We start from the raw sequence: 26,259 nt of genomic DNA on the forward strand, positions 1-26,259 counted from the left end.
TAAGAAGGGGTTTTGTTGACGATAATATCACATTTATAAATAATATCAACCAATGGGTTATTTCACAAATAATCACTCCGCTCAAAATGGCGAGCACCTTGAGAACGATTCGTGTTTCCTCCAAATTATTCCGACATTTACTGCCAAATGCATCAACGACAGTAGCAGTTCGAAATGCAACGTCATTCAGCTATGTTCCAGACACACCTCCGCCAGAACATGGTATTGAATGAGTTCGCATTATGGCAAAGTCTACTGAAGACTCAGTCTTTATGTAGCATCATTAATGCAAAAAAATGGTAGTATCCTTGGGGATTCCGTGTAAAAATATGGGTTTCCAGAAGTTTGTGCTGGTCGTAAGAGGCGACTAAGTGGATCGGGTGGTCGTGATCGGTGGTTTGGTTGATTGCATTTCATTGTATGCCAACTGCGTGTTTTGATGCTCATGATGTCAATCACTGGATTGTCTGGTGTGTTGCGAATGTCAAGTTTCCTAGATACATTTCGGCCTAGTGAACCTCCGAGAGAGAAACGTTGGTAATGTTCATAGAAAGTATTTAAATGTCCAAGTGAAAGAGCTGAAATCCCACGATCTGTAATCTGCTTCCAAAACAAACACGTTGGGGACGTGGCCTGAAGGTACCGGTACATGACAAAAGTTTTCATTGGCTGATCAATATGTGATTCTCAGCAGTTATACATACACTGCTTGTGCTATTTCTGATAATACTACGAAAATAACAACATATACATTATTGAAGGTGTGAAATGTCACCTTTGATCTTGATTAGGGGTGTCATGAAAACTCACAAATCGAAATATCGATATATTGATATTGGTAAGCACTTAAAGTCAATAAATCGATGTTTAAATCAGTTTCCGACCAATAGTATTGATTTCAGATAGGAATAGTTTTGATTGTATTTACCATATCATGCGACTGAGTCACTGAGACACGTTCGCGAATGCAGCCGAGTGAGGATTAGAGTTAACTGCCCTTCATGCTTAGCAACCGGTCTTTCTTAAAGTAAAATGGCGAAGGGTGACAGTCAAGTGGAGTTTGTGACAAACTTGGGTTGAAAATCGATTGTTTGGAAGTGTTTTGGCTATGTTAAGAAAATAAAATCCATCTAAGATGATACACTGAAAACTATCGATATTTATCTCAATAGTTGCTTGCAATATCAATAGTTATCGCAATAGTATTTTTCAATATCAATAGTTATTGCAATAGTGATTTCCAGGCCAATAGTCACCCCTTTCCTGATATTGTGAATAACTTAAAGTAACATTCTGTAACTTCTGACTAACATCCATTTTGGGTGACTTACTTGTACAGTAGCTATGGGGAAAGTCCCCATCGTGCTTGTTGAAGCTGGGGGTCATATCAAACACTGCAGGGGACCGTCGAATACTGGTAACTCAAATATAACGATTTGCGACACAATAGATATGTTTTTGCTTGACATCTCAAATTTACAAAGTTTACAGTCCAGTTAAAAGTGAAAAGGTTTTGTACACTGGTTTCTGGTTGGCAAGAAGTTGTCTCTTCTAAATCTCAAGGGCATGGGCTAGGGGTTTCGGTAGTTCTTCTTGGGTAGCATCAAAGTAACTGGATTGTGATTGAGGTATTATTTTGTCTGAACATGCAGTATTTCAATGAATTTGTACCGACTTAGGTGCCACCCCTTCAGGTAATATGTCAGAGTCGACCCATTGCTCAGCGACATATTACTTTGCTTCGTGACAAGTCATCTTTGGTGTTATTGTGGTCGGGCATCCTCGTTGGGAACATTTCCAATGAATGGTAGTTTGACGCTTGGTTTAAGCATGTACTTGTATATAGTATAAAAGTGCAGAAATGGAAGTGTTAAACATTCATCTCTAATGTCCAAAACCTCATTCATTTCACAAATGACAGAATTAACTAGTGAGGTAATGATAGATTTGTTTACCTAGATCCTCTGATGTCATACCGGAGTGAATTGTAACTACATTTGAGGAAAACAAAACTTTGCGGTATTTTGTAGATATTCAAAGTATTACATGATGATATGTTCCAAGCCTAGGGCAAGTTGTAACAATTCAAAAGAGTAGTGGCCGATATGACAAATGCCCAGTAATTTAAGTGCGGCACTGAAATTTACCTAAGCCTTGATATCAGGTATTATGTGACATTTAGACTTTTTTAAAAATCTTGCTTGTTTACAATTACAATTACTTTCACATTATACCTGTCTGGAGTTGTCAATAATTAATGCTGTGTACTTTGATGAACAAACAACAGATTTCAATCAGTATAGTGTCACTTATCAAGCATTATACAATGAAAATTAACTTATAAGCTTTTTTCTGTGATCACTTCAAACAATGTACAGTAGGAATGCTGCGATCGCTTGTTTATCTGACTTATCCAAATGTCAAAGTCTGGCAACTGAGATGCACAGCGTGCGACATAGTTTGTTCAGGAGAAATGCATAATCATATGCACATATCAATCTGAATATAAAAGAGACTATAGTAACTTAGCTACTGCTGTTTACTTCATCACATCGTCTTTAGGGGACTCCTTCGACAGCCTCAGCGCAAGAGAAATGAGTATTTACATTTAAAATTTTATTTATTAATTCTTATAAAAAACAATTCAAATTAAAACTTGGGCCTACCTTTAGAATTCAGTACCAAAACCTTTTAAACACGTCACAATACCCTATGATGTAATCTGTGAAATTTTGTGTAGAATTATGCACCAGCGAAACTGCCCTGTGATGTCAACCAAGCAACATAGTTGCTGGTGTCGTCAAGTGTGCATAAGATCCTCTCAGTGATCTATCATCTCCACACACAATGTAATGTTGAGAGTTTTCATTATTTGTTCATTTTATGGCAAGCACCACCCTACGAAAGCGGTTTTATTTTCAATATATAGTTTTATCAGTTTCAGCTTAATTCATGGGGATTAAGGCTATAAATGGGAACATGTGCATTATGTATATATTATATATTATTTATTTTATTTAGAAGATTTCATTATTATGCTCAGGAATGTAGCTTATTAGGTTTTTAGTTACTTAATTCATGTAAACCTAATGCACAGGACCGTGTTAGTCTGGAGGAACTGTGCAACTCCTCGTCTCTTTGATCTGTAACACAATCAAGAATTGATTTTAATATTATTTGTGCACAAACATGTTGAAGTCCTTTACGTAAGTACATCAATATCAATAACTTCACAGACTGCTTATTAAACATTAACACAGAAAAGCTGTAGATAATTGGAAGTCGGTGACATCGCTCAGCTATATAAGACAACAACCACCGCCTATTCTGTTATCAGCCAATCATGAAACAGTAGTCTGTTTGTGGACATTGCCTAATAATTTTTCTTCCATTGACAGGGGAGACAACTCGAATGAACTTATTCCAGTCCGTGACCAATGCGCTAGATATAGCTCTCAGTAAAGATCCATCTGCTGGTAAGTTGTTGCTATGGTTACTGCAATGCATATATTGTGAGCTGACAACTTGAGCGGACTGAGGCTTTTCATGCTAAGAGTGAAAGAGATGTAAATACTTCTTTACTAAGTAAGCTGTGTTTAGTGTTGTCTAACTTGGATTTGTTATAATGTTGTGTTATCACATAAAGCCCCACTTCCACCATGGGGAATAAGTGAGATAGAGGAACAACTGGAGGACTAGGATCGGAGCACTTTTGTGTTACGATGGTCTAGCATGTAAATGCTCTCATCATGTGGATATAGTGCCATGCATTTCTGTGGTTTGATTTGATTTTGGCCAGCTACATTTTTGAATACGGAAAAGTACCACGAGGTACATTGGTCTTCAGCCACCATTACTTGTGACAAGAGGCGATTACTGCCGCTTGTGAGAGTGAGTGAGTGAATATGGTTTTACGCCGTTTTTAGCAATATTCCCGCAATATCATGGTGGGGGACACCAGAAATGAGCTTCACACATTGTACCCATGTCGGGATTCGAACCCGGGTCTTCAGCATGACGAGTGAACACTTTAACCATTAGGCTACCCGTGCCCCCGGTTGTGAGAGGTGACTAACAGGATTGGGTGTCAGGCTTGCTGACTTGGTTGATGCATGTCATAGTGTCCCAGTTGCCTGGATTGATGCTCATGATGTCAATCACTAGATTGTCTGGTCCCGACTCGATTGTTTACAGCCGTCATAAAGCTGGAATATTGCTGAGTGCGGGGTTGAACAAAAAAGAAACTGTAGTACCCGTTATTTGACTTGTGATCTATAAAGGCAATGCCTTTGAAGATGGTGGAAGGGCTCGTTATTTCAATTTCCAGGGCAAGAGAGGTCCCAATACCTCATATTTATTCAATGGACAAGAATGAGGATTGGGTGGTACCGATTGTGTGTCCATGATCCAGTTTGATGCTCGTGCTATCAACCACTGATCTGCCTGGATGAGACTGGATTATTTATATATACTCAATATGACAGAGCTGTAACAAGGGAAGACACCATTGGTCATACCCATCTACTCCGCAACTCATTTCGGACTTTTGTTTAACAAGTCTTGGACCTAACGGACAGACCCGTGAAGATCCGGGTTAGAATAGGTCTTCAGCAACCCATGCTTGCAGTAAAAAGCAACTATGCTTGTCGTAAAAGGCGACTAACAGGATCGGGTGGTCAGGCTCGCTGACTTGGTTGATGCATGTCATTGACCCCAATTGCGTGGATTGATGCTCATGATATCAATCCCCGTGTTGTCTGGTCCAGACTCGATTATTTACAGACCGCCGTCATATAGCTGGAATATTGCTGAGTGTGGTGTGAACAACAACAAACAACCTAAAGGACAATCGACTGTGTTATCCCTGTGGGATATTACTGAATGTGGCATTAAACAACACACTCACCCTTGTCCATAACTTGATTCTCTTGATTGATGAAGACCACTCTTAAGGAAGATGGTGTGAGTGTTATTTTCTTTTCTTGTTTTGTTTCAGTGATATTTGGTGAGGATGTTGCGTTTGGTGGTGTCTTCCGATGTACAGTGGGACTGAAGGATAAATATGGTAGGACTTCCGAAACATATCTTTTATCATTTTTGCTTTTTAGGCAGCTAAGGCCTTGTTTGATTGACAGTGTGATAGCTCCATGATTTAAATGTCAGCTGAGGATAATGATTTATTATTATACATGCCTCCAAAGGAATGAATAAACGTGTAGTGAGTATTTTGTGGAGATAATTGTTTGGTTATGATTGTTTCATTTCAACTATTCAGTAATGCTTAGACGTTACACTTGAATAATAATAATATTAATAATAATAATAATAATGAAACAAAAAAGGGAGTATATATGGTGAAGCTAGTCCCAGGTCTTGGATAAAGACTGCATACACTTTACTGTTGCATGTCGCAGGTAAGGAGCGAGTGTTTAACAGCCCTTTGAGTGAGCAGGGAATCGTGGCGTTCGGGATCGGCTTAGCGGCTGCAGGTTCTACAGCCATCGCCGAGATACAGTTTGCTGATTACATCTTCCCTGCATTTGATCAGGTAAATAAAACAGTCACCATGGTAACAACAGTTTTGTTCCGTTGTCAGAGTGATGAATAGATATGAAAGTTAACAGCCTTGGCATATAAGGCACTGCAGGAAAGTTGTCTCCCTTTGACCAGAATGCTATCAAGCTCCTTCCCAGTGAGTGACACCTTCGTTTCACTCTCGGTAACATAGCTGCCACCAGTGAGGGCGCGGCCATTACAAGAATCTTGAAATTTGGCCTCTAACCCTAAATGTAGTAACATTCATACTTATGTTTATGTCTTTGGGAATGCCATCATAGTGAATTTTGAAAAGGTTTACGACTGACCATGTTTTCCAGATGAATTTACTTTGTTGTTTGTTTCATCAGGTTGGTTTGAGATTGCGGACTGATGGAAAATCAACCAACTTCTCCCTTACATTCTTACTATATCAATAACATAATAGTTTTAATGAAACAGAAATTCAAATTGACAAACAAAGAAAGTAATTTAGCAGGGGTAAGTGTATTGGGCGTCACGACAGTCGTCACTTGTTTGTACACATAACGGTCATTTGGTTGCGAGTTCAACTCCAAGCACGGATGGATCCACCTATCACAGTGGGGAGTTTTGACTGGTGGCAGCGATAGTATAGAGAGCTCCGCGAATGGGCTATCACTGCGAGCTTGAGAATGCTATGATCATGGGTTAGCATCCAAGATTTGTCCTGTATCTTGGCTGGTCAGTTTGCCTGTGTTGTTTGTTACCTATGCAGCCTTCGAGATTTCACGCTAGTCCACCACCCAGAGGCCACTGACTGATGGTCAACCCGTGAAGATTCCGGGGTAGAATAGGTCTTCAGCCACCCATGCTTGTCGTAAAAGGCGACTAACGGGATCGGGTGGTCAGGTTCGCTGACTTGGTTGATGCATATCATCAATCCCAATTGCGTGGATTGATGCTCATGATATTAATCACTGGATTGTCTGGTCCAGACTCGATTATTTACAGACCGTTGTCATATAGCTGGAATATTGCTGAGTGCGGCGTTAAACAACAAAAAACCAACCAACCAACCAACCATTGATGGTTGTCCTCATTGACTAGTAGCATTTGAGGGCTATTATTGTCAACCAGATCTCAATGCTTCAGATTTTCCACAAACGAAGAATACATGTTTGTTTTGTTCAAGCAGGACTATCCACCTCTAGCCCTTTTGACTAGTCTTAAGAAGACTAATTTCTGTGACTGTATGTAGCGATTTCACTAACACAGACCTATTAATTAGTGGACATGCAAAGTTTGTTTGTTGTTTAACGCCGCACTCAGCAATCTTCCAGCTATATGACGACAGTCTGTAAATAATCGAGTCTGGACCAGACAATCCAGTCAATGACATCATGAGCATCAATCTAGGCAACTGGGATACGATGACATGCATCAACCAAGTCAGCAAACCTGACCACCTGATCCTGTTAGTCGCCTCTTACGACAAGCATGGTCACCTTTTATGGCAAGCATAGTCGTCTAGACAGGTTGGACATGCACAGAACAATCCTTGTAGGATCCAGGGTAGGATCATCATATCTTCGTTTTATTGGGATAAATACCCTGGACCCATTTGACATCATAGCTTCCTGTTGGAATTGACTACATCAGCTCCATGTCTCTTACCTCTAACTTTGCACAGAACTGGATGCTCATAGCGCTACACTATTATTACCCCGGTCAATGGATCAGTGAGCACTCGATTTTCATTCTCACCTCCCTGGGGAGTATACAACTTCTCTTGCTTTTAGCATGGAATCAACCAATCACATGCTTCTTCTGAAGCTTGGATTGTATACTCCCCAGGGAGCTGAGAATGAATATCGAGTGCACACTGATCCATTGACTGGGGTAATTATAATATAGTGCCATGAGCATTCACTTGAGTGGAATTTGGTGCTCTATACATGGACTTCTTCATATGATTATAACATGGTCGAATTTCTGTGAATTGACTGTTTGCCATGAGTCGTTTCACATGCTTTACAGACGCTTTTATTCACTTGCCAACATGATACAGATGGATATTGCTGATTGTTGCTGTATAACATTGGTGTGAAACAATATATCATCCAAGTTGTGTGTCCACAGATTCGAAATGAGGCTGCCATGTTCCGCTACCGCACGGGCAACCTATTTGATGTGGGCGGCCTGACCATCCGAGCTCCGTGCGGCGCCGTTGGCCATGGTGCACTGTACCACTCTCAGATGCCAGAGGCATTTTTTGGACATATGCCAGGTATTAAGGTAAGATCACCATAGTGATAACTCACAGGCAACAACAGTCTTTAAGTTGAAAGTTATTGTCCCCAGCCAAGAAGTGGTAACGTCGTCTGTCCGTCCGTTTGCTTCTCAAAAGGGACAAATTTTCTGAAAAATGAAAGAGAAACAAAAGATTTACCTTACCTGACGCTACACAGTGCTATATTGTATTTAATCAGAAATGCTTATTTTTTTCACACTGATGTTATGGCCATGATCTCATATGAGTTAGAAAATTGTCAAGACTGATTTCGAAAATTGGTCCCCTAAATTATTTTTTTACATATTTATGGCCCTTGATCCATGTTATTTTACTTGGTGCATAGTGTCTGCAATTGGGACAAGTTTTCTCAGAAACTACTGAAGGTAGCTTATCTAAGAGATACTTATCAAGACTGAGTTATTTTTTTCCAGTGTTTGGTCCTTTTGTGTGTATTAATTTCACATTCAATCTTTTTTTCTGATTACATAAAATAGCCCAAGTGCATCTCTCTTCTTAGGCTTTATTGGACACTCTTTTTAGTATATTTTCACTACTATATCAACAAACAAACTTCTAATGTGCTCCATGGCATGATAAAGCTGTTTCCTTGTTCTATCTATTGCTTATTTTGCAGAAGGTGAATATAAAAAATGTTGGTTTTTCAAGCACATCAAAAAGGGGTGTCAGTTATCGCTGTAATTAGCTAATCGGTGTAGTTACCGTTGACAACCTGCATAGTTCTTCCACTCACGTCACAGGGCAATGGGGTAGCCCTGTGTTTAAAGTGTTCACTCATGAAGCTGAAGGCCCGAGTTTGATTCCAAACATGGGTACACTGTGAAGCCTATTTCTGATGTCCCCTGCTGTGATTTTGCTGGAAAATTGCTAAAAGAAACCAAGGACCAAATAATTTGTCCTGGTGTGTCGTGACTGAAATACTGATCTAAGTGGCATTAAGCAGGACTCACTAATTCACTTATATCAGGAAATAATTGCCCTTAAGTGTCCAACTGCAAAATTTATCCATTTTAGAATGTCTGATTATATGTGGAAGTAGTGTTGTAACTTTCATCCTATAGAGTTAGGGCAGATTTAGAGTGGAGTGCCTGGTAATGAGATACTGTGATATGTTCTATCAGCTTAATCAGGTTATTACAGAGAACAGGCTGTAAGTATTAACTATCACATAATGGCTTGATGGTTCAAATTACATTTCCTCTAGGTAATTGAGCTCTGTTGCTCAAATATCACATAAAGAGAAATCCTGAGCCATGGGAATGTTATAAGTTGTATATCAGGTAAGCATTTGCCAGGCAAAGTGGTATGCTCAGACATGTTCTCTGATACTGCATTTGTTAAACTTGATATATTCAGATTTCCATTGTAAAAAACAAGGTAAGTGTGACCCAGAAGAAAAAAAACACCCATTGGCCTCAGGCCTCTATTTTACTTCAGACCATTTTCGAGTTATTTTTGTGATCTTGTAGATATTTGCAAAGATAAAAAGAATAGAAACATTAGATAGCTTACATAAAGAATTTCTTACAAAAAAAAAAGGCCAGAAAAGATGCATCCGAGACCGCCTTAATCATTCCCCGCAAGGCACATTTTTACCTTCTCCACAGGGTCTTAAGGAAGTCTCTAGATATTCCCGGCAAATGTCTCCACACCATCTCGGCAAACTACTCCAACATGCAGCTTGCTGAGAAGTATCCAAGACTTCCTCACAGTACCTACTGAAGTAGTCTCCGATACTTCCTCAGAATTAACCTTATATGGCTAATTAAATATGCTTTGAACCATCTCGGCAAACCCACTTAGGAAGTCCCTGATTATTCTCCACAAACGTGTGTGACATAATCAAAGATGTTTCTAATGCATCCCCACAACACTTGCAAGGAAGTCTCTAAAGCGTCTCCTCAAACCTATCAGGGGTAATTAAATATGCTTTGAACCATCCCGGGAAACCTTCTAAGAAAGTCCCCGAATAGTCTCCACAAACTATTATTAGGTAATCAAAGATGTTTCTGAAGCATCCCAGCAAAACTTGCAAGGAAGTCTCCGAAGCATCTTCGCAAACCTATCAGGGGTAATTAAATATGCTTTGAACCATCCCGGGAAACCTTCTTAGGAAGTCCCCGAATAGTCTCCACAAACTATTATTAGGTAATCAAAGATGTTTCTGAAGCATCCCAGCAAAACTTGCAAGGAAGTCTCCGAAGCATCTTCGCAAACCTATCAGGGGTAATTAAATATGCTTTGAACCATCCCGGGAAACCTTCTTAGGAAGTCCCCGAATAGTCTCCACAAACTATTATTAGGTAATCAAAGATGTTTCTGAAGCATCCCAGCAAAACTTGCAAGGAAGTCTCCGAAGCATCTTCGCTAACCTATCAGGGGTAATTAAATATGCTTTGAACCATCCCGGGAAACCTTCTGAGGAAGTCCCTGGTAAGTCCCCACAAACTTGTGTTATGCAAACAAAGATGCTTCTGAAGCATCCCCGCAACACTTGCAAGGAAGTCTCTGAAGTGTCTTCACAAACCTGTCATGGGTAATTTAACATGCTTTAAACCATCCCGGCAAAGTTCTAAGGAAGTCTCCATAACAAAGATGTTTCAGAGACATTTTACCTTTCCATCATTTTCAGTAATACAAAAGATGTGCTTACATCATAATCTAGTCTTTCAACAGCATCCCAGAAGTGTCTGTGAAACATCCTTGCCAAACCTGTACTGTCAAAAATGAGATAACAAAGTTGTATAGTATTCTCTTTATTTGGAGTAATAACAGCAATAACAAGTAGCCAGAGGTGGACATCATCAACAGAAGATATCAATATATGGTAGCCATCATATGAAAGTGGAAGTCATCATATGAAAGTGGAAGTCATCCTCGTCCTGGCAGGGGTCGTCATGGAAGCTGTCCTTCAAGAGGCTGAAATGGGATCAAATGTTATTGTATATCAGTGACATAATGAGTGAGTGAGTATGGTTTTACGCCGCTTTTGCGCAATGTTCCAGCAATATCACGGCAGGGGACACCAGAAATGGGCTTCATACAATGTACCCATGTCGGGAATTGAACCCGGGTCTTTGGCGTGATGAACCATCTTTAACCACTAGGCTACCGGACAGCCCCAATCAGTGCCATAAACTAATTACTTTATGTCAGACGTCAAGGAGGGAGTGAGTGAGTATGGTTTTACGCAGCTTTTAGCAATATTCCAGCAATATCATGGTGGGGGACACCAGATATGAGCTTCACACATTGTACCCATGTCGGGAATCGAACCCATGTCGGGAATCGAACCCGGGTCTTCGGCGTGACGAGCGAACGCTTTAACCACTAGGCTACCCGACCGCCCCCAGACGTCAAGGAGACTCATTAAAAACTATTACAAAAATTACTTTTTGGGGGCTACAAAATTACTGATGTTATGGTCAAAGAAACAAACCATGGCTCATTCACTTGAAGGCATTCCTAAGCGTGCAGATCTTCTTGCTCACCACAAAGTTCCAGTTGTTTTTTCTTTGCCGGTTTCAGAACTGATGAAAAAAATAACATGTTACACTGGATGATAAATCAAAGCTTCATAATTCATGATACAGTAAAAATAAATTGCAAACAAGATAAGAGCATTAAAATTGCACTCAGGTGAAATGGTTCCAGTCCAAATGTTTGATGACTTGAAAGTTACAAAACTTACCACTTGTACCAAATCTAGATTTTAAATGATGTCAATTAGTTAACATCTTGTGATTAGATATTAACTTAATATTGATATGTCCATGTAAGTTGACCAAAGCATTACACATTCAAATGTCATTGTGTTCTAGAAAAATGTAAAAAGTGGTTTTGACATTTACAAGTACTCATATTGGCTCAAAAGTGACCAGATACATAATTTGTTTTGAAGAAATACTTTTTTATCTCAGTCCCACATCGGTGCTCTCCGTAAATTTTACGGAGAACCACGATGTGATCGAAACATGAAATCTGAAAGGCCTGCGCAATATTACAAAATTACATCTGCGCCTATTATTTTTCATAAATAGTCCCAAATTAGATCAGTTTGAGGTTCCAAATTAGAACATAAATTTACGATTTATAAATTGAGCTTGAAAAAAGATTTCTCTTTCAGCGAATGCTAAAACTAAGTTCAATATCTAAGTGAGAATTGGTTTGGATCGGGGGTCGTTTCGGTGGATTATTTAGCATAATTGTTATGGAGACAATATAGAGGGCTATATTTTAAAAATATATTTATGTAACACAAACAGATCTAAAGTGTACCTACCGTTTGTTCAGGAACATACGTTGTCATCCTTGCTGAACTCAGAGTCGGTGTAGATTCTATCTCGATGAAGGTTTGGTGACTTTCTTTTTCAGTTTTTGCTTCTCTTTCAAATCATTATTTTTTATCGATAGATTAAAATATTATTCACTAGATCTATTTCCCGCAATGTTATTGAAAATAGAATTCTCCGACACACACTTTGACAATGGGTCCACATCGAACAAGTCAAAGAGCAAAATGAAAACGTGTCAATCAAATCTTTAGATTATATTTTACAAAGTAATAAATGAAATCAACAAAATTATTTATCTGTCTAAAAGTTGTCAAACTTAGATATAAGTTATCATTTCCATCTTTTCGTGCGATCGCGTGTGATGCGAGTCAAATGGCATCGCGGCTTTTAATAGTTTTATCGCCTCGATTTCTCCACAATGTTTAATGCCAAATTTATGCAAGAAAAATCTTTGTCTCAGCTCGTAACCTGGCACGATACATCCACGAAGTTTCATATTTTTAATATAGATCGCGATTTCCTGCTTAAAACGTTCAGAACAACACGATTTAACAAAAACCTTTCGTCAAAGTCTGATATACACGAGTGCCGTTGCTGTAATTGGTTGTATAAGGTCACGTGCTCAATTTGACCAATCACGAATCTTATAGCAGATTTCGGCAAGAAAGCGTCACCAGAAACCAATAAAATAGCATGTTATAGTAATGTAAATACTCAAGGCGAGTTGACTATCGTGTAGATGACAAAATAAACGTTGAAGATAATGGTGTGTCATATGGTACGTGTTATTCATGCGAAGCTTCGAAAACGGAGATATTTCTTCATGCTACAGATCGGACAGCCACTGTCATCGGGAAAATGATGACAGATATTATTAATAATTCTTTTGAAAATAATTTTCCGATTAGAGTCTAGATCTACGTATACAATAAATATGAAAAACAACAACAACAATAAATAGGTAGATCCACGGACGTATATATACGTCTTTGGTAGATCTAAGTTCTGAAAATCGTCAAATTTTTGTTTCCTCTGTCCTTATTCTGGACGTTATGAATGTGTTAGCTTGGATTATTTTTATTTACAACACACTTAATTTAGTTGTAAATGCATCATTTAAATAATGTGATAAACATAACTTTCATTGGTGGGGGGTGGTGGGGTGAAGAGGGACCACACCCAATGGACACAGAACAGCTACAATTAAAATATACCAGTTGTGAACAGAAGCTCATAAATCCTGAGACTGTTATAACTGGTATTGCAGTACTTACTAAGGTACAAAGACAATAAGTAACTTGAGTGATGTGTTTGAATTTTCTGATTGATCATTCATTCTAAGTATAATTTAACTTGAATATACACTTTGACAGTCACTTGACTTGTATTTGAATTATGATTATAACCATTAAAACAGCCAATCATGTATTTCCTGGCACCCCTAAAAATGTAATGGCACACTTAATTTGGCATAATTGTGCCCATTGGCAAACTTGAAATAAATTTAATTTCGATCCCTGTTATGTATATCTTGAGCCACAAATCAGCCACTATGTCTACAAGTAATATTACTTAATGTTGCCTTTTCTTATATACCTTTTTCTGAGGAGACTGTTATATGGCACACGGACACTGTTACTTTCTGATTGGAATTTATGAATATATTGTACATTTCTTTCTTTTTTTCTGATTATTGCATACTGATAATTCCTGCATTTGTTTTAACTGTATTTAATAGAAATATACCTCGAAGCATTAATTGTGTTGGGTATTTAATTATTAATGTCCTTGCTGACATATATAGGATTTCTAATTCATTGCATGTGAATGTTTTAGATAAAGAGCTTTAGTATTATCCTTAAAGAAAATTCAAAATAAATAATAATGATCATGTCATCTCTTCCAAGCAAGGGACCTAGTTTTCCGAGATCTTCACTAAAGCTCAATGTATTGATCTGTATCAATTGAAAGGAAGTCTTTGAAAGATATATACTTACAATATAGTTTTGGCTAGTGAGGATGCATTCACATCATCATTGCAAACCGGTTATCAAGTTGCCTTGTGAGGAAGTCTCTGAATAGTCTTTGCAAAGTTTTTTCGAAGATTTCCACAAGCAAAGAAGACTCCACAGTATCTTTTCAATTTTGTTTATTTGTAAAGAAGTCTCCGAAAAGTCCCCACAAATGTTTTTGTGGGGTCTTCGTTAGTGAGAATGCACTCAATACATCCTTGCAAACAGTCAGCTATTTTATTGCCTTATGAGGAAGTCTCCGAATAGTCCTCACAAAGTCTTTGTGGGGTCTTCGCTAGCGAGGATGCACTGATACATCTTTGCAAACCTTCAGCTACTTTATGGCCCTTCTGAGGAAGTCTCCGAATAGTCTTTGCAAAGTTGTTTTGAAGGTCTTCGCTAGCGAAGACGTATCGGAGACATGTTAAGAGATCTCCTAAGACATCCCCTGCTAGTGGAGATGCACTAGAAACGTCATCGGTAGGTTAATGCCTTTGTGGGGAAGTACTTGATTATTCCCCAGAATAGTCTTCGATGGGTCTCCGCAAAGTCTCGGCTAGCCGAGACCATAAAAATTGGCTAAAATCCCACAAAAGATGCATCGGGACGGTCTCGGGGCGGCCTCGGGTACATCTTTTCTGGGGGTTTTTTTTGTAAGGGAATGGCATATGATATTATAGTCTGTGTCAAATACTTTGGGGCTTACTAACCTAAACTTGTATTTCGACATTATTTTCAACAGATATTAGTCTGAGTATAGAGACTACCGGTAGTACCGATTGTCCTTACAAGACCAATAGAAATTTTACTGGACAGTGGCTTCGGTCTAGTGGATAAAGTTGCTGACTGATATTAAATTTTCATGGCTCATTGCCTGAGATCTACTGAGAAACCAGTTCGGTCATTGTGATGTTGCAGAATAAGTGCTTCTGAGGAAAACTTCATGGAAATGTAGCAACAGTTTATAGAACAAACAACATACATACAAACAAACAAACAAACAAACAGACAAACAGACAAACAAACCTTCAGTGAAGGCTGAAATGGCAACCAAAACTTCATTCTCAATCTGGCGCCAATGCAATAGATATCGTAATACATGTTTATGACTTTTCTTTCAAAAAATGAAAAGAAACTTATGTAAATGAATGTAACAACATGCTTTGTCATGCATTCAACATGCTCCGGCATGCATTCAACATGCTCTGTCATGCATTCAACAAGCTCTGTCATGCATTCAACATGCTCCGGCATGCTTTCAACATGCTCTGTCATGCATCCAACATGCTCCGGAATGCATTCAACATAATCTGTCATGCATTCAACATGCTCTGTCATGCATTCAACATGCTCCAACATGCATTCAACATGCTCCGGCATGCATTCAACATACTCTGTCATGCATTCAGCATGCTCCGGCATGCATTCAACATTCTCCGTCATGCATTCAACATGCTCTGTCATGCATTCAACATGCTCTGTCATGCATTCAACATGTTCCGGCATGCATTCAACATGCTCTGTCATGCATTCAACATGCTCTGTCATGCATTCAACATGCTCCGGCATGCATTCAGCATGCTCCGGCATGCATTCAGCATGCTCCGGCATGCATTCAACATGCTCTGTCATGCATTCAACATGCTCCGGCATGCATTCAACATGCTCCAACATGCATTCAACATGCTCTGTCATGCATTCAACATGCCCCGTCATGCATTCAACATGCTCCGTCATGCATTCAACATGCTCTGGCATGCATTCAACATGCCCTGTCATGCATTCAACATGCTCCGGCATGCATTCAACATACTCCGTCATGCATTCAGCATGCTCCGGCATGCATTCAACATGCTCCGGCATGCATTCACCATACTCCGTCATGCATTCAACATGCTCCGGCATGCATTCAACATGCTCTGTCATGCATTCAACATGCTCCGGCATGCATTCAACATGCTCTGGCATGCATTCAACATGCTCTGGCATGCATTCAACATGCTCCGTCATGCATTCAACATGCTCTCTCATGCATTCAACATGCTCCGGCATGCATTCAACAAGCTCTGTCATGCATTCAACATGCTCCGGCATGCTTTCAACATGCTCTGTCATGCATCCAACATGCTCTGTCATGCATTCAACATAATCTGTCATGCATTCAACATGCTCTGTCATGCATTCAACATGCTCCAACATGCATTCAACATGCTCCGGCATGCATTCAACATACTCTGTCATGCATTCAGCATGCTCCGGCATGCATTCAACATGCTCCGTCATGCATTCAACATGCTCCGGCATGCATTCAACATGCTCCGTCATGCATTCAACATGCTCTGTCATGCATTCAACATGCTCCAACATGCATTCAACATGCTCCGGCATGCATTCAACATACTCTGTCATGCATTCAGCATGCTCCGGCATGCATTCAACATTCTCCGTCATGCATTCAACATGCTCTGTCATGCATTCAACATGCTCTGTCATGCATTCAACATGTTCCGGCATGCATTCAACATGCTCTGTCATGCATTCAACATGCTCTGTCATGCATTCAACATGCTCCGGCATGCATTCAGCATGCTCCGGCATGCATTCAGCATGCTCCGGCATGCATTCAACATGCTCTGTCATGCATTCAACATGCTCCGGCATGCATTCAACATGCTCCAACATGCATTCAACATGCTCCGTCATGCATTCAGCATGCTCCGGCATGCATTCAGCATGCTCCGGCATGCATTCAACATGCTCCGGCATGCATTCAACATGCTCTGTCATGCATTCAACATGCTCCGGCATGCATTCAACATGCTCTGGCATGCATTCAACATGCTCTGGCATGCATTCAACATGCTCCGGCATGCATTCAACATGCTCTCTCATGCATTCAACATGCTCCGGCATGCATTCAACAAGCTCTGTCATGCATTCAACATGCTCCGGCATGCTTTCAACATGCTCTGTCATGCATCCAACATGCTCCGGAATGCATTCAACATAATCTGTCATGCATTCAGCATGCTCTGTCATGCATTCAACATGCTCCAACATGCATTCAACATGCTCCGGCATGCATTCAACATACTCTGTCATGCATTCAGTATGCTCCGGCATGCATTCAACATGCTCCGTCATGCATTCAACATGCTCTGTCATGCATTCAACATGCTCTGTCATGCATTCAACATGTTCCGTCATGCATTCAACATGCTCTGTCATGCATTCAACATGCTCTGTCATGCATTCAACATGCTCCGGCATGCATTCAGCATGCTCCGGCATGCATTCAGCATGCTCCGGCATGCATTCAACATTCTCCGTCATGCATTCAACATGCTCTGTCATGCATTCAACATGCTCTGTCATGCATTCAACATGTTCCGGCATGCATTCAACATGCTCTGTCATGCATTCAACATGCTCTGTCATGCATTCAACATGCTCCGGCATGCATTCAGCATGCTCCGGCATGCATTCAGCATGCTCCGGCATGCATTCAACATGCTCTGTCATGCATTCAACATGCTCCGGCATGCATTCAACATGCTCCAACATGCATTCAACATGCTCCGTCATGCATTCAGCATGCTCCGGCATGCATTCAGCATGCTCCGGCATGCATTCAACATGCTCCGGCATGCATTCAACATGCTCTGTCATGCATTCAACATGCTCCGGCATGCATTCAACATGCTCTGGCATGCATTCAACATGCTCTGGCATGCATTCAACATGCTCCGGCATGCATTCAACATGCTCTCTCATGCATTCAACATGCTCCGGCATGCATTCAACAAGCTCTGTCATGCATTCAACATGCTCCGGCATGCTTTCAACATGCTCTGTCATGCATCCAACATGCTCCGGAATGCATTCAACATAATCTGTCATGCATTCAGCATGCTCTGTCATGCATTCAACATGCTCCAACATGCATTCAACATGCTCCGGCATGCATTCAACATACTCTGTCATGCATTCAGTATGCTCCGGCATGCATTCAACATGCTCCGTCATGCATTCAACATGCTCTGTCATGCATTCAACATGCTCTGTCATGCATTCAACATGTTCCGTCATGCATTCAACATGCTCTGTCATGCATTCAACATGCTCTGTCATGCATTCAACATGCTCCGGCATGCATTCAGCATGCTCCGGCATGCATTCAGCATGCTCCGGCATGCATTCAACATGCTCTGTCATGCATTCAACATGCTCCGGCATGCATTCAACATGCTCTGTCATGCATTCAACATGCTCCGGCATGCATTCAACATGCTCTGTCATGCATTCAACATGCCCCGTCATGCATTCAACATGCTCCGTCATGCATTCAACATGCTCTGGCATGCATTCAACATGCTCTGTCATGCATTCAACATGCTCCGGCATGCATTCAACATACTCCGTCATGCATTCAGCATGCTCCGGCATGCATTCAACATGCTGTCATGCATTCACCATACTCCGTCATGCATTCAACATGCTCCGGCATGCATTCAACATGCTCTGTCATGCATTCAACATGCTCCGGCATGCATTCAACATGCTCTGGCATGCATTCAACATGCTCCGGCATGCATTCAACATGCTCCGTCATGCATTCAACATGCTCCGTCATGCATTCAACATGCTCCGTCATGCATTCAACATACTCTGTCATGCATTCAGCATGCTCCGGCATGCATTCAACATGCTCCGGCATGCATTCAACATGCTCCATCATGCATTCAACAAGAAAAGTATCCGCTACTGATGTTTCAAGTTGTTACACATAATGTCCATGCCTGGAAGCAAGCAGGACTTTGACATGGGTCAAACCGTGTGGTTGGTTCAGTTGTGCATTAGATGCTTGTCATGTTAGTTCCAATAGTCCACTCTCTTTCTAGTCTCTGCTTATAAAGTTGTAATGATGTACATTTGCTGGATTCCTTACAATTCCATCTTTATTTATTAATTGATTCCTGATAAAAAGAATTCTATGTATACTATTTATAACTGTACACAGTATCTCGAAAACCTGCCTCTATTCTTACATAGGTTTTTGATTGTTTAACTCACAAGGAAATTGTATAGTAATGCGGTGACAGATCGTTACATACTTGCTAAATGTGATCAGCTATCAACACTCACATGACAATGCCTTCCTGACAGTGATTGCTAAAAGGGGCATACAATATTTATTTAATGTATATCTATCAATGAATAAATTGGGGATCAGGTTTGAAAGTGTAAGTATTTGTTGGGCATTGTTTCCTTTTTGTTTTCATTTGCGCACGGGTGGCCCAGTCGTCTAAGGCGTCACAATTCGCTGTGCAGAGTTGCGTCCCTTGGGCATGCCAGAAACCTATGATTGTGGGTTTGAATCCCGGTTTGCCCCAATTATGTTTCTAGGTGTCATACCCGTGCTCGTTGGTTTCACCGAAGTGGTAAACGTCTGAGACCTGCATCACTTCCGGCTTTCCTCCCACATTAAGCTGACACGCCGCGATATAACTGGAATACTGTTAAAAGCGGCGTTAAACCCAACTCACTCACTCACTCATTTGCGTAGCTACACGATCATGTGCCATGTTGTTTGAAATGGTTAAAAACCTGAGTAGGATAAGCTGATGTTCCTTCTAGAGCACAGCACAGTCTTTTCAATAATGAATTTATAAGACCAATAAAGGAATAATCACCCATGTGTGTTAGTTGTGGCATGGTTTTCAGTATTAAAGAATCTCATATTAGGCTAAAATAATAATAGTCTTGGTTCTCAGGCACTGCCTGCATCATCAGAAAGTTTTTTTTGCCGCACGTTAAATATTCCAAATCCCACGGTAGTCAAATATTGTATTCCAGTATATTACTCATCAAGTAATACATTTATGTAGGGAGGCCCTTTCCTAGGTAGATGGTACACAACTGTTTATTTGGTTACATACATGTTTGAACAAGCAAAAAAAAAAAAACACTGCCACACTATGTTTTCAAAAAACGTTGCCTGAACCCCAATTCTTTTATTTTTTAAATCCTTATCAACCACCTGGCATTATTGTATAACAATAGTTTGTCAACATGTTCACTTGTTGGTGTTTACATCAGAAGAGAGCACTGTGCAACAACACAAAGCAAGATTCCATCACAATGCGCGACGCCTTCAATACACTTTTATGATAGTGCAAGAAATAAGGGATCTCTGTGATGAGCAGTATTGGACACATAAAACACGATGTTTGATTGGCTCATATCATTAATAAGAGTTGTTATGATTGGTTAATGCTTACTTGGGTAAGTTATCACTCCGAAAGTCAGAAAAACACTGCATTGTGATTGTGTCAAGCTCTTTCAGATGCTGTTAATTTTGTTAAAGATATTAAAAAATACGGAAAACTAGACCAAATTCGTATGCAGATGGTCCAGACGAACAGGAAGTGAAAGGCGACGATGAGGACTGCTCGTCTGTTACTTTGGACGAGGCATCATCTGAGGCCGACCAAGTGGTCGGCTTTGTTACCATGGCAGCACTTTGAACGAAATAGAAAATCAACGACTTGTGAAATGTTCATTATAAGAAATAAATTTAATTCAGTGACAGATGGATTGTCAAACCATGACACACCATCCAGAGAGTAAAGATCAGCAAGTTTTCGGCTCCTCGTTTGAAAATGATCCTTAGTTTTATTTTTTCTTGTCACTAGTTTCTAGTCCAGTTATTTAGTGTTATTCCACAATAGGGAAGGTGGGGTAGCCAAGTGGTTCAAGCATGTGATCATCTCACCAAAGCCCTAGGTTCAATTCCCTAAATGGGCACAATGTACGAAGCCCATTTCTTATGTCCCTGTCCATGATATAGCAGGAATAAAGAGGTGTAAACCATACTCACTCACTCACTCACTCACTCACTCACTCACTCACATTTTGAGATTTAAAAAAATGAAATAATGTTTTAGATGTATATAACTGTTCCAGATATATAGGCTTGACTTGGAAAGTAAATTACCCCATAAACGGGTTTTGGAAATTAGCTCCTTTGTACACATGCTGAAAAAGCTTCATATTTATGTGAAGTGTGTTTAAACATTTGAGTTTTTCATTTAATGCATGAGTTTCTGTACGCAAGTTTATTGAAAGTAATTGGGTTTGAATATTTTTATTTATTTAATTTTTTTTTTGGGGGGGGGGGGGGGGGGGGGGGGGTATTTAACGCAAATACGCCGCTTATCTGAAGCTCTGTGCCTGTGCTGTCTGCCAGTGATTTGACTTTGGAGATCATGAAGTTGAGATATCATAGTTAGGATCTGAAACTAGTTGATGTCACAATTAGTTTCCATGGGGTTGGGGGTTGGGGTTTGGGGGGAGGGAATGTAACTCTTGAGATGAAGTAGCACATTCCTGTTACCATGGTTACTGCTATGGCATAAGGGGCAACTCATTCATTAACTTCTGCACTTAATGAATGACAGGTGCGTAATACAGGTGACCTTCAGAACCATGAATAATATAAATTGTCTGATTAAGTTACCTGTCCTGTTACCATGGTTACTGCTATGGCATAAGGAGCAATTCACTCCTGCATGTATATGATCAGGTGAGCTTCAGAATCTTGGGACTACTTTCAGTGGTAGACTGGCATTCAAGAACAATCAATAGGCATTAGGGGTCTAATACTGGTAATTTGGAGGAAAGAGAGTGATCCTTCTGACAGTTGCTATCTGTGCCATCTTAATAGTAATAACCTGGACGCGGTAAGCGAAGCCGATGCTGTGATCTTTGTACATCAGTCAGAATCAATAGGCCAATTATGTTTGTCTGAGCACGGAGCTTGTGACATGGACGACATATGGATGAACCCTGGCTGATAGGGAGAAATAATTAGGGAAAATTAGTTAACAAGGCTTGATAAATGTTCACAGAAATCCTTGTCTAGACAGAGGGCTACCGAGGAGTAAAACTCTGTGAATTTTGATATCTTATTTGACACACACAAAAATAATGATGTTTTTTTTTATTGGGTTTTGTTTTATGTTTTGTGTTTATTTTATTTGAAACAATACATGATCACACTGACTTGTGATGATCCAGGGTAGAATAGGTCTTGAGCAACCCATGCTTGCCATAAGAGGTGACTGCTTGTTGTAAGAGGCGACTAACGGGATCAGGTGGTCAGGTTCCAGACTCTATTCTTTGCAGACTGCCATCATATAGCTTGAATATTGCTGAGTGCGGCGTTAAGCAACAAACAAACATGACCACACTGTACACAGATTACATTTGATGAAGGTCAAGACGTGAATGCTGATGGAGAATCTGTTGTTGCCAGGTTGTGATCCCTCGGGGTCCGGTTCAGGCCAAGGGGCTGCTGATGGGCTGCATCCAGGATCCTAATCCATGTATATTCTTTGAGCCGAAGATCCTGTACCGCGCAGCCATCGAACAGGTGCCGACGGGAGACTACAGCATCCCACTGTCAGAGGCGGAGGTTGTGCTGGAGGGTGAGTGAGGGGCACCTGCTTGAGTCATGGAGGGATGGTTTTGTTAGGGTCACAGGGAGTGGAGGGTGAGTGAGGGGCACCTGCTCGCTTCGTGGAGGGATGTTTTGTTAGGTCAAGGGGGATGGAGGGTGGGGAGGGGCACCTGCTTGCGTCATAGAGGGATGGTTTTATTGGGGTCATGGGGAGTGAGGGGCACCTGCTCGCGTCATGGAAGAATGGTTTTGTAAGGGTCACAGGGAGTGGAGGGTGAGTGAGTGGCACCTGCTCGCGTCATGGAGGGATGGTTTTGTAAGGGTCACGGGGAGTGGAGGGTGAGTGAGTGGCACCTGCTCGCGTCATGGAGGGATGGTTTTGTTAGGGTCACAGGGAGTGGAGGGTGAGTGAGTGGCACCTGCTTGCGTCATGGAGGGATGGTTTTGTAAGGGTCACGGGGAGTGGAGGGTGAGTGAGTGGCACCTGCTTGCGTCATGGAGGGATGGTTTTGTAAGGGTCACAGGGAGTGGAGGGTGAGTGAGTGGCACCTGCTTGCGTCATGGAGGGATGGTTTTGTAAGGGTCACGGGGAGTGGAGGGTGAGTGAGTGGCACCTGCTCGCGTCATGGAGGGATGGTTTTGTAAGGGTCACAGGGAGTGGAGGGTGAGTGAGTGGCACCTGCTCGCGTCATGGAGGGATGGTTTTGTTAGGGTCACAGGGAGTGGAGGGTGAGTGAGTGGCACCTGCTCGCGTCATGGAGGGATGGTTTTGTTAGGGTCACAGGGAGTGGAGGGTGAGTGAGGGGCACCTGCTCGCTTCGCGGAGGGATGTTTTGTTAGGGTCACAAGGAGTGGAGGGTCCATGTTCTATGTTCACACTCACTCACTCACTAACTCACTCCAGGGGCTGACATGACACTGATTGGCTGGGGGACCCAGGTCCACGTTCTATGTTCTATGTTCTCAACCACCCAATCACTCACTCACTCCAGGGTCCGACATGACACTGATTGGCTGGGGGACCCGTTCCACGTTCTATGTTCTATGTTCTCAACCACCCACTCACTCACTCACTCCAGGGTCCGACATGACACTGATTGGCTGGGGGACCCAGGTCCATGTTCTACGTGAAGTGGCCACAATGGCACAGGAGAAACTTAACATCTCCTGTGAGCTGATTGACCTGCGAACCATCCTGCCCTGGGACATCGACACAGTCTGTAAGGTAAGACGTCTTATCAAGGTACGGTTCATGCAGCACGTTCAGATCCAGACTTAATAATAGCATGCATCGAAAAATGTTAGTCAAAACCTTTTGTAAGCCTCTTTTTCACACACCTGAAACCTATCTTTGGGCTAGAATAGGTCTTCAGCAACCAATGCTTGTCGTAACAGGTGACTTCTTGTCCTATGAGGCAACTAACGGTGGTCAGGCTTAGTAACTTGTTTGATGCATGTCATTGTATGCCAGTTGCGTAGGTTGATGCTCATGGTATCAATCACTGGATTGTCTGGTCCAGATTCAATTATTTGTAGACCGCCAGCATTTTGCTGGAATATTGCTGAGTGCGGTGTTAAACTACAAACATGGTTGCCATCATTGCAATAGCTTGTCCTGCTTCCTGTTGCTGTTTACATTCCAGTCGGTTGTCAAGACAGGCAAGGTCCTGATCTCCCACGAAGCTCCAATCACAATGGGCTTCGCATCGGAAATTGCTGCAACTGTACAGGTAAGGGCCAATGGAAACAGAACCTGGCTTGAGGGGAATATTGAAAAATATAGATATTTTAAATATTTTTAGATTGTGAAAATCTCATTATAACTCTGTATTATTATGTACAGATTAAAATAACTTGTGATATTTACACCACTGTTTGTACGCCATCCATTTATGAACCTGTATGATCTGCATAGTTGAGATAATGGACCCGTGAAGATTCGGGGTAGAATAGATCTTCAGCAACCCTTGCTTGTCGTAAGAGGTGACTAATGGGACTGGGTAGTCAGGCTCGTGAATTGGTTGATGCATGTCATCGTATCCCAATTGCCCGGATTGATGCTCATGTTATCAATCACTGGATTGTCTGGTCCAGATTGGATTATTTACAGACCTTCGTAATATAGCTGGAATATTGCTAAGTGTCGCGTTAAACAACAAACAAACAAAGAAGTTGAGATAATTATTGAGTGACGTTAATTTTCACCATACTTGTTGAAGGCTGTTCCGTAAGAATGTCATATATTTGATACTACCTGCCTTTGTAAACCTCAGTTGTTTGACTGAGTTTATTCAATCAATACTTTATTTGGTATGAAGGCCATAGGCCCATTTACAAATAACAGTTGACAAATATGAGTTTATAATTACTACTTTCTGATTCCACAGAGTGAGTGCTTCCTGAACCTTGAGGCTCCCATCCAGCGAGTCTGTGGATATGACACGCCCTTTGCTTGTGCGTTCGAGCCCTTCTACATGCCGGACAAATGGCGCTGTTTCGAGGCAGTCAAGAAGTTGCTAAGCTACTAGGCGACTTGTGACATTTAAAAACTTGTAGTGATTGACCTGTACAGAAATACTCTTCACGATGTCTCGGCAGTGATATCCAGTTGTAAAGAACATAGTATTTTAGGATCTGGTAGTCTCATGAGAGACATGTGATATATTTTATGTGTTTATGTCAACACGGGTATCATCACAAGCTTCAAGCACTGCACCACTATTCATACATAAGCGAGTCTTACAGATCTCAGTGATTAAGTCCATCTAAAAAATGATTGTTCAGTAAAAATTTGTTCCTTCTGGAAGGATGCCTTCAGGAACTAGGTGAGTGATCATGCACATATACAAAAGAAAGGAAAACCAGAGAACAAGTGCTTCAATATTGAATACTTTGGGACTACTTGTCGAATCTAAGAACTAGCTGATGAAGAAGTGGAGGCAGTCAGACCATGATATGACAGGAAACAGACGTCATTACGTAGGTATCGGATGAAAGCTCCTTCTTGTGTTGTGATTGACATGGAGGTGTGATGACATAGTCAGTGTTAGAGCAACACACGAGGCATAGGAACAGCACTATGTGAGTGTACCAAGGAACACTTTCTGAACCAATTCAAATAAGGACAGTCCCGAGATGTTACAATTACTGATGAACAAGATACCGATTCAAATAAGGACCGTCCTGAGATGTTAAGATTACTGATGAACAAGACGCTAAATCTACAAAGTCGTATACCTTGCTGCGTGGTGAAGGGTCTTTACTTGGAACTCCGGTTGAGAAACGTGTGTCCCGGGGAGGGTGTTGTGTTGCAGTGATGTTAGGCGTGAATGCCGTGTGAGTGAACGTACGTGTGTCTGTATTACAGGACAATAACCGCATCAACCATGGTGCAGGAATCTCAACGCAATGGACTCTTATTCAAGTTTTCCTTGTCATAACCACCTGGTGATCCAAGAATCGGTCCATGGTATCAAGAACCTTTTTAATGGCATCTTGGTGCACTGATCGTAGAAAGGTGAGATTGTTTGGGACGTGATTTGCGTGATTCTGGAACCTAGTAGGTCAACACGTGAAGTTTCTCTGTGCATTGATCATTGTTGTAATGTGTGAATCTCATGAGAGAAAATTTGTCAGTGTACAGAGCGTCATGTTTGGCCTGGG

The 26,259-nt window shown here is 41.2% G+C and overlaps 1 protein-coding gene and 1 long non-coding RNA gene across 2 annotated transcripts; one reads left to right on the plus strand and one right to left on the minus strand.

Moving 5' to 3' along the window:
* Positions 1-86: 86 nt before the first annotated feature.
* Positions 87-26,259, plus strand: LOC139473655 (2-oxoisovalerate dehydrogenase subunit beta, mitochondrial-like). The gene is made up of 9 exons (XM_071256340.1): positions 87-222; positions 3,399-3,476; positions 4,997-5,065; positions 5,415-5,548; positions 7,657-7,812; positions 22,453-22,624; positions 23,676-23,821; positions 24,240-24,326; positions 24,984-26,259. The coding sequence occupies exons 1-9, from the start codon at positions 87-89 to the stop codon at positions 25,122-25,124; spliced, it is 1,119 nt and encodes a 372-aa protein (XP_071112441.1). The 3' UTR covers positions 25,125-26,259.
* LOC139473656 (uncharacterized) lies at positions 10,661-11,647 on the minus strand. Its single transcript, XR_011653959.1, has 3 exons — positions 11,585-11,647; positions 11,268-11,358; positions 10,661-10,747 (listed from the first exon to the last, which is right to left on the minus strand). It is a non-coding gene; the product is annotated as an uncharacterized lncRNA (long non-coding RNA).

The sequence above is a fragment of the Haliotis cracherodii genome, unplaced genomic scaffold (assembly GCF_022045235.1).
Source record: "Haliotis cracherodii isolate W230 unplaced genomic scaffold, xgHalCrac1.p SCAF_3, whole genome shotgun sequence".
NCBI lineage: Eukaryota > Metazoa > Mollusca > Gastropoda > Lepetellida > Haliotidae > Haliotis > Haliotis cracherodii.

Coding starts and splice junctions, on each gene's coding strand:
- LOC139473655 (XM_071256340.1), top strand. CDS start 87: ATGGCGAGCACCTTGAGAACGATTCGTGTTTCCTCCAAATTATTCCGA. Junction 5,066..5,414: donor GGGACTGAAGGATAAATATG/GTAGGACTTCCG, acceptor TGCATGTCGCAG/GTAAGGAGCGAGTGTTTAAC. Junction 23,822..24,239: donor ACATCGACACAGTCTGTAAG/GTAAGACGTCTT, acceptor TTTACATTCCAG/TCGGTTGTCAAGACAGGCAA.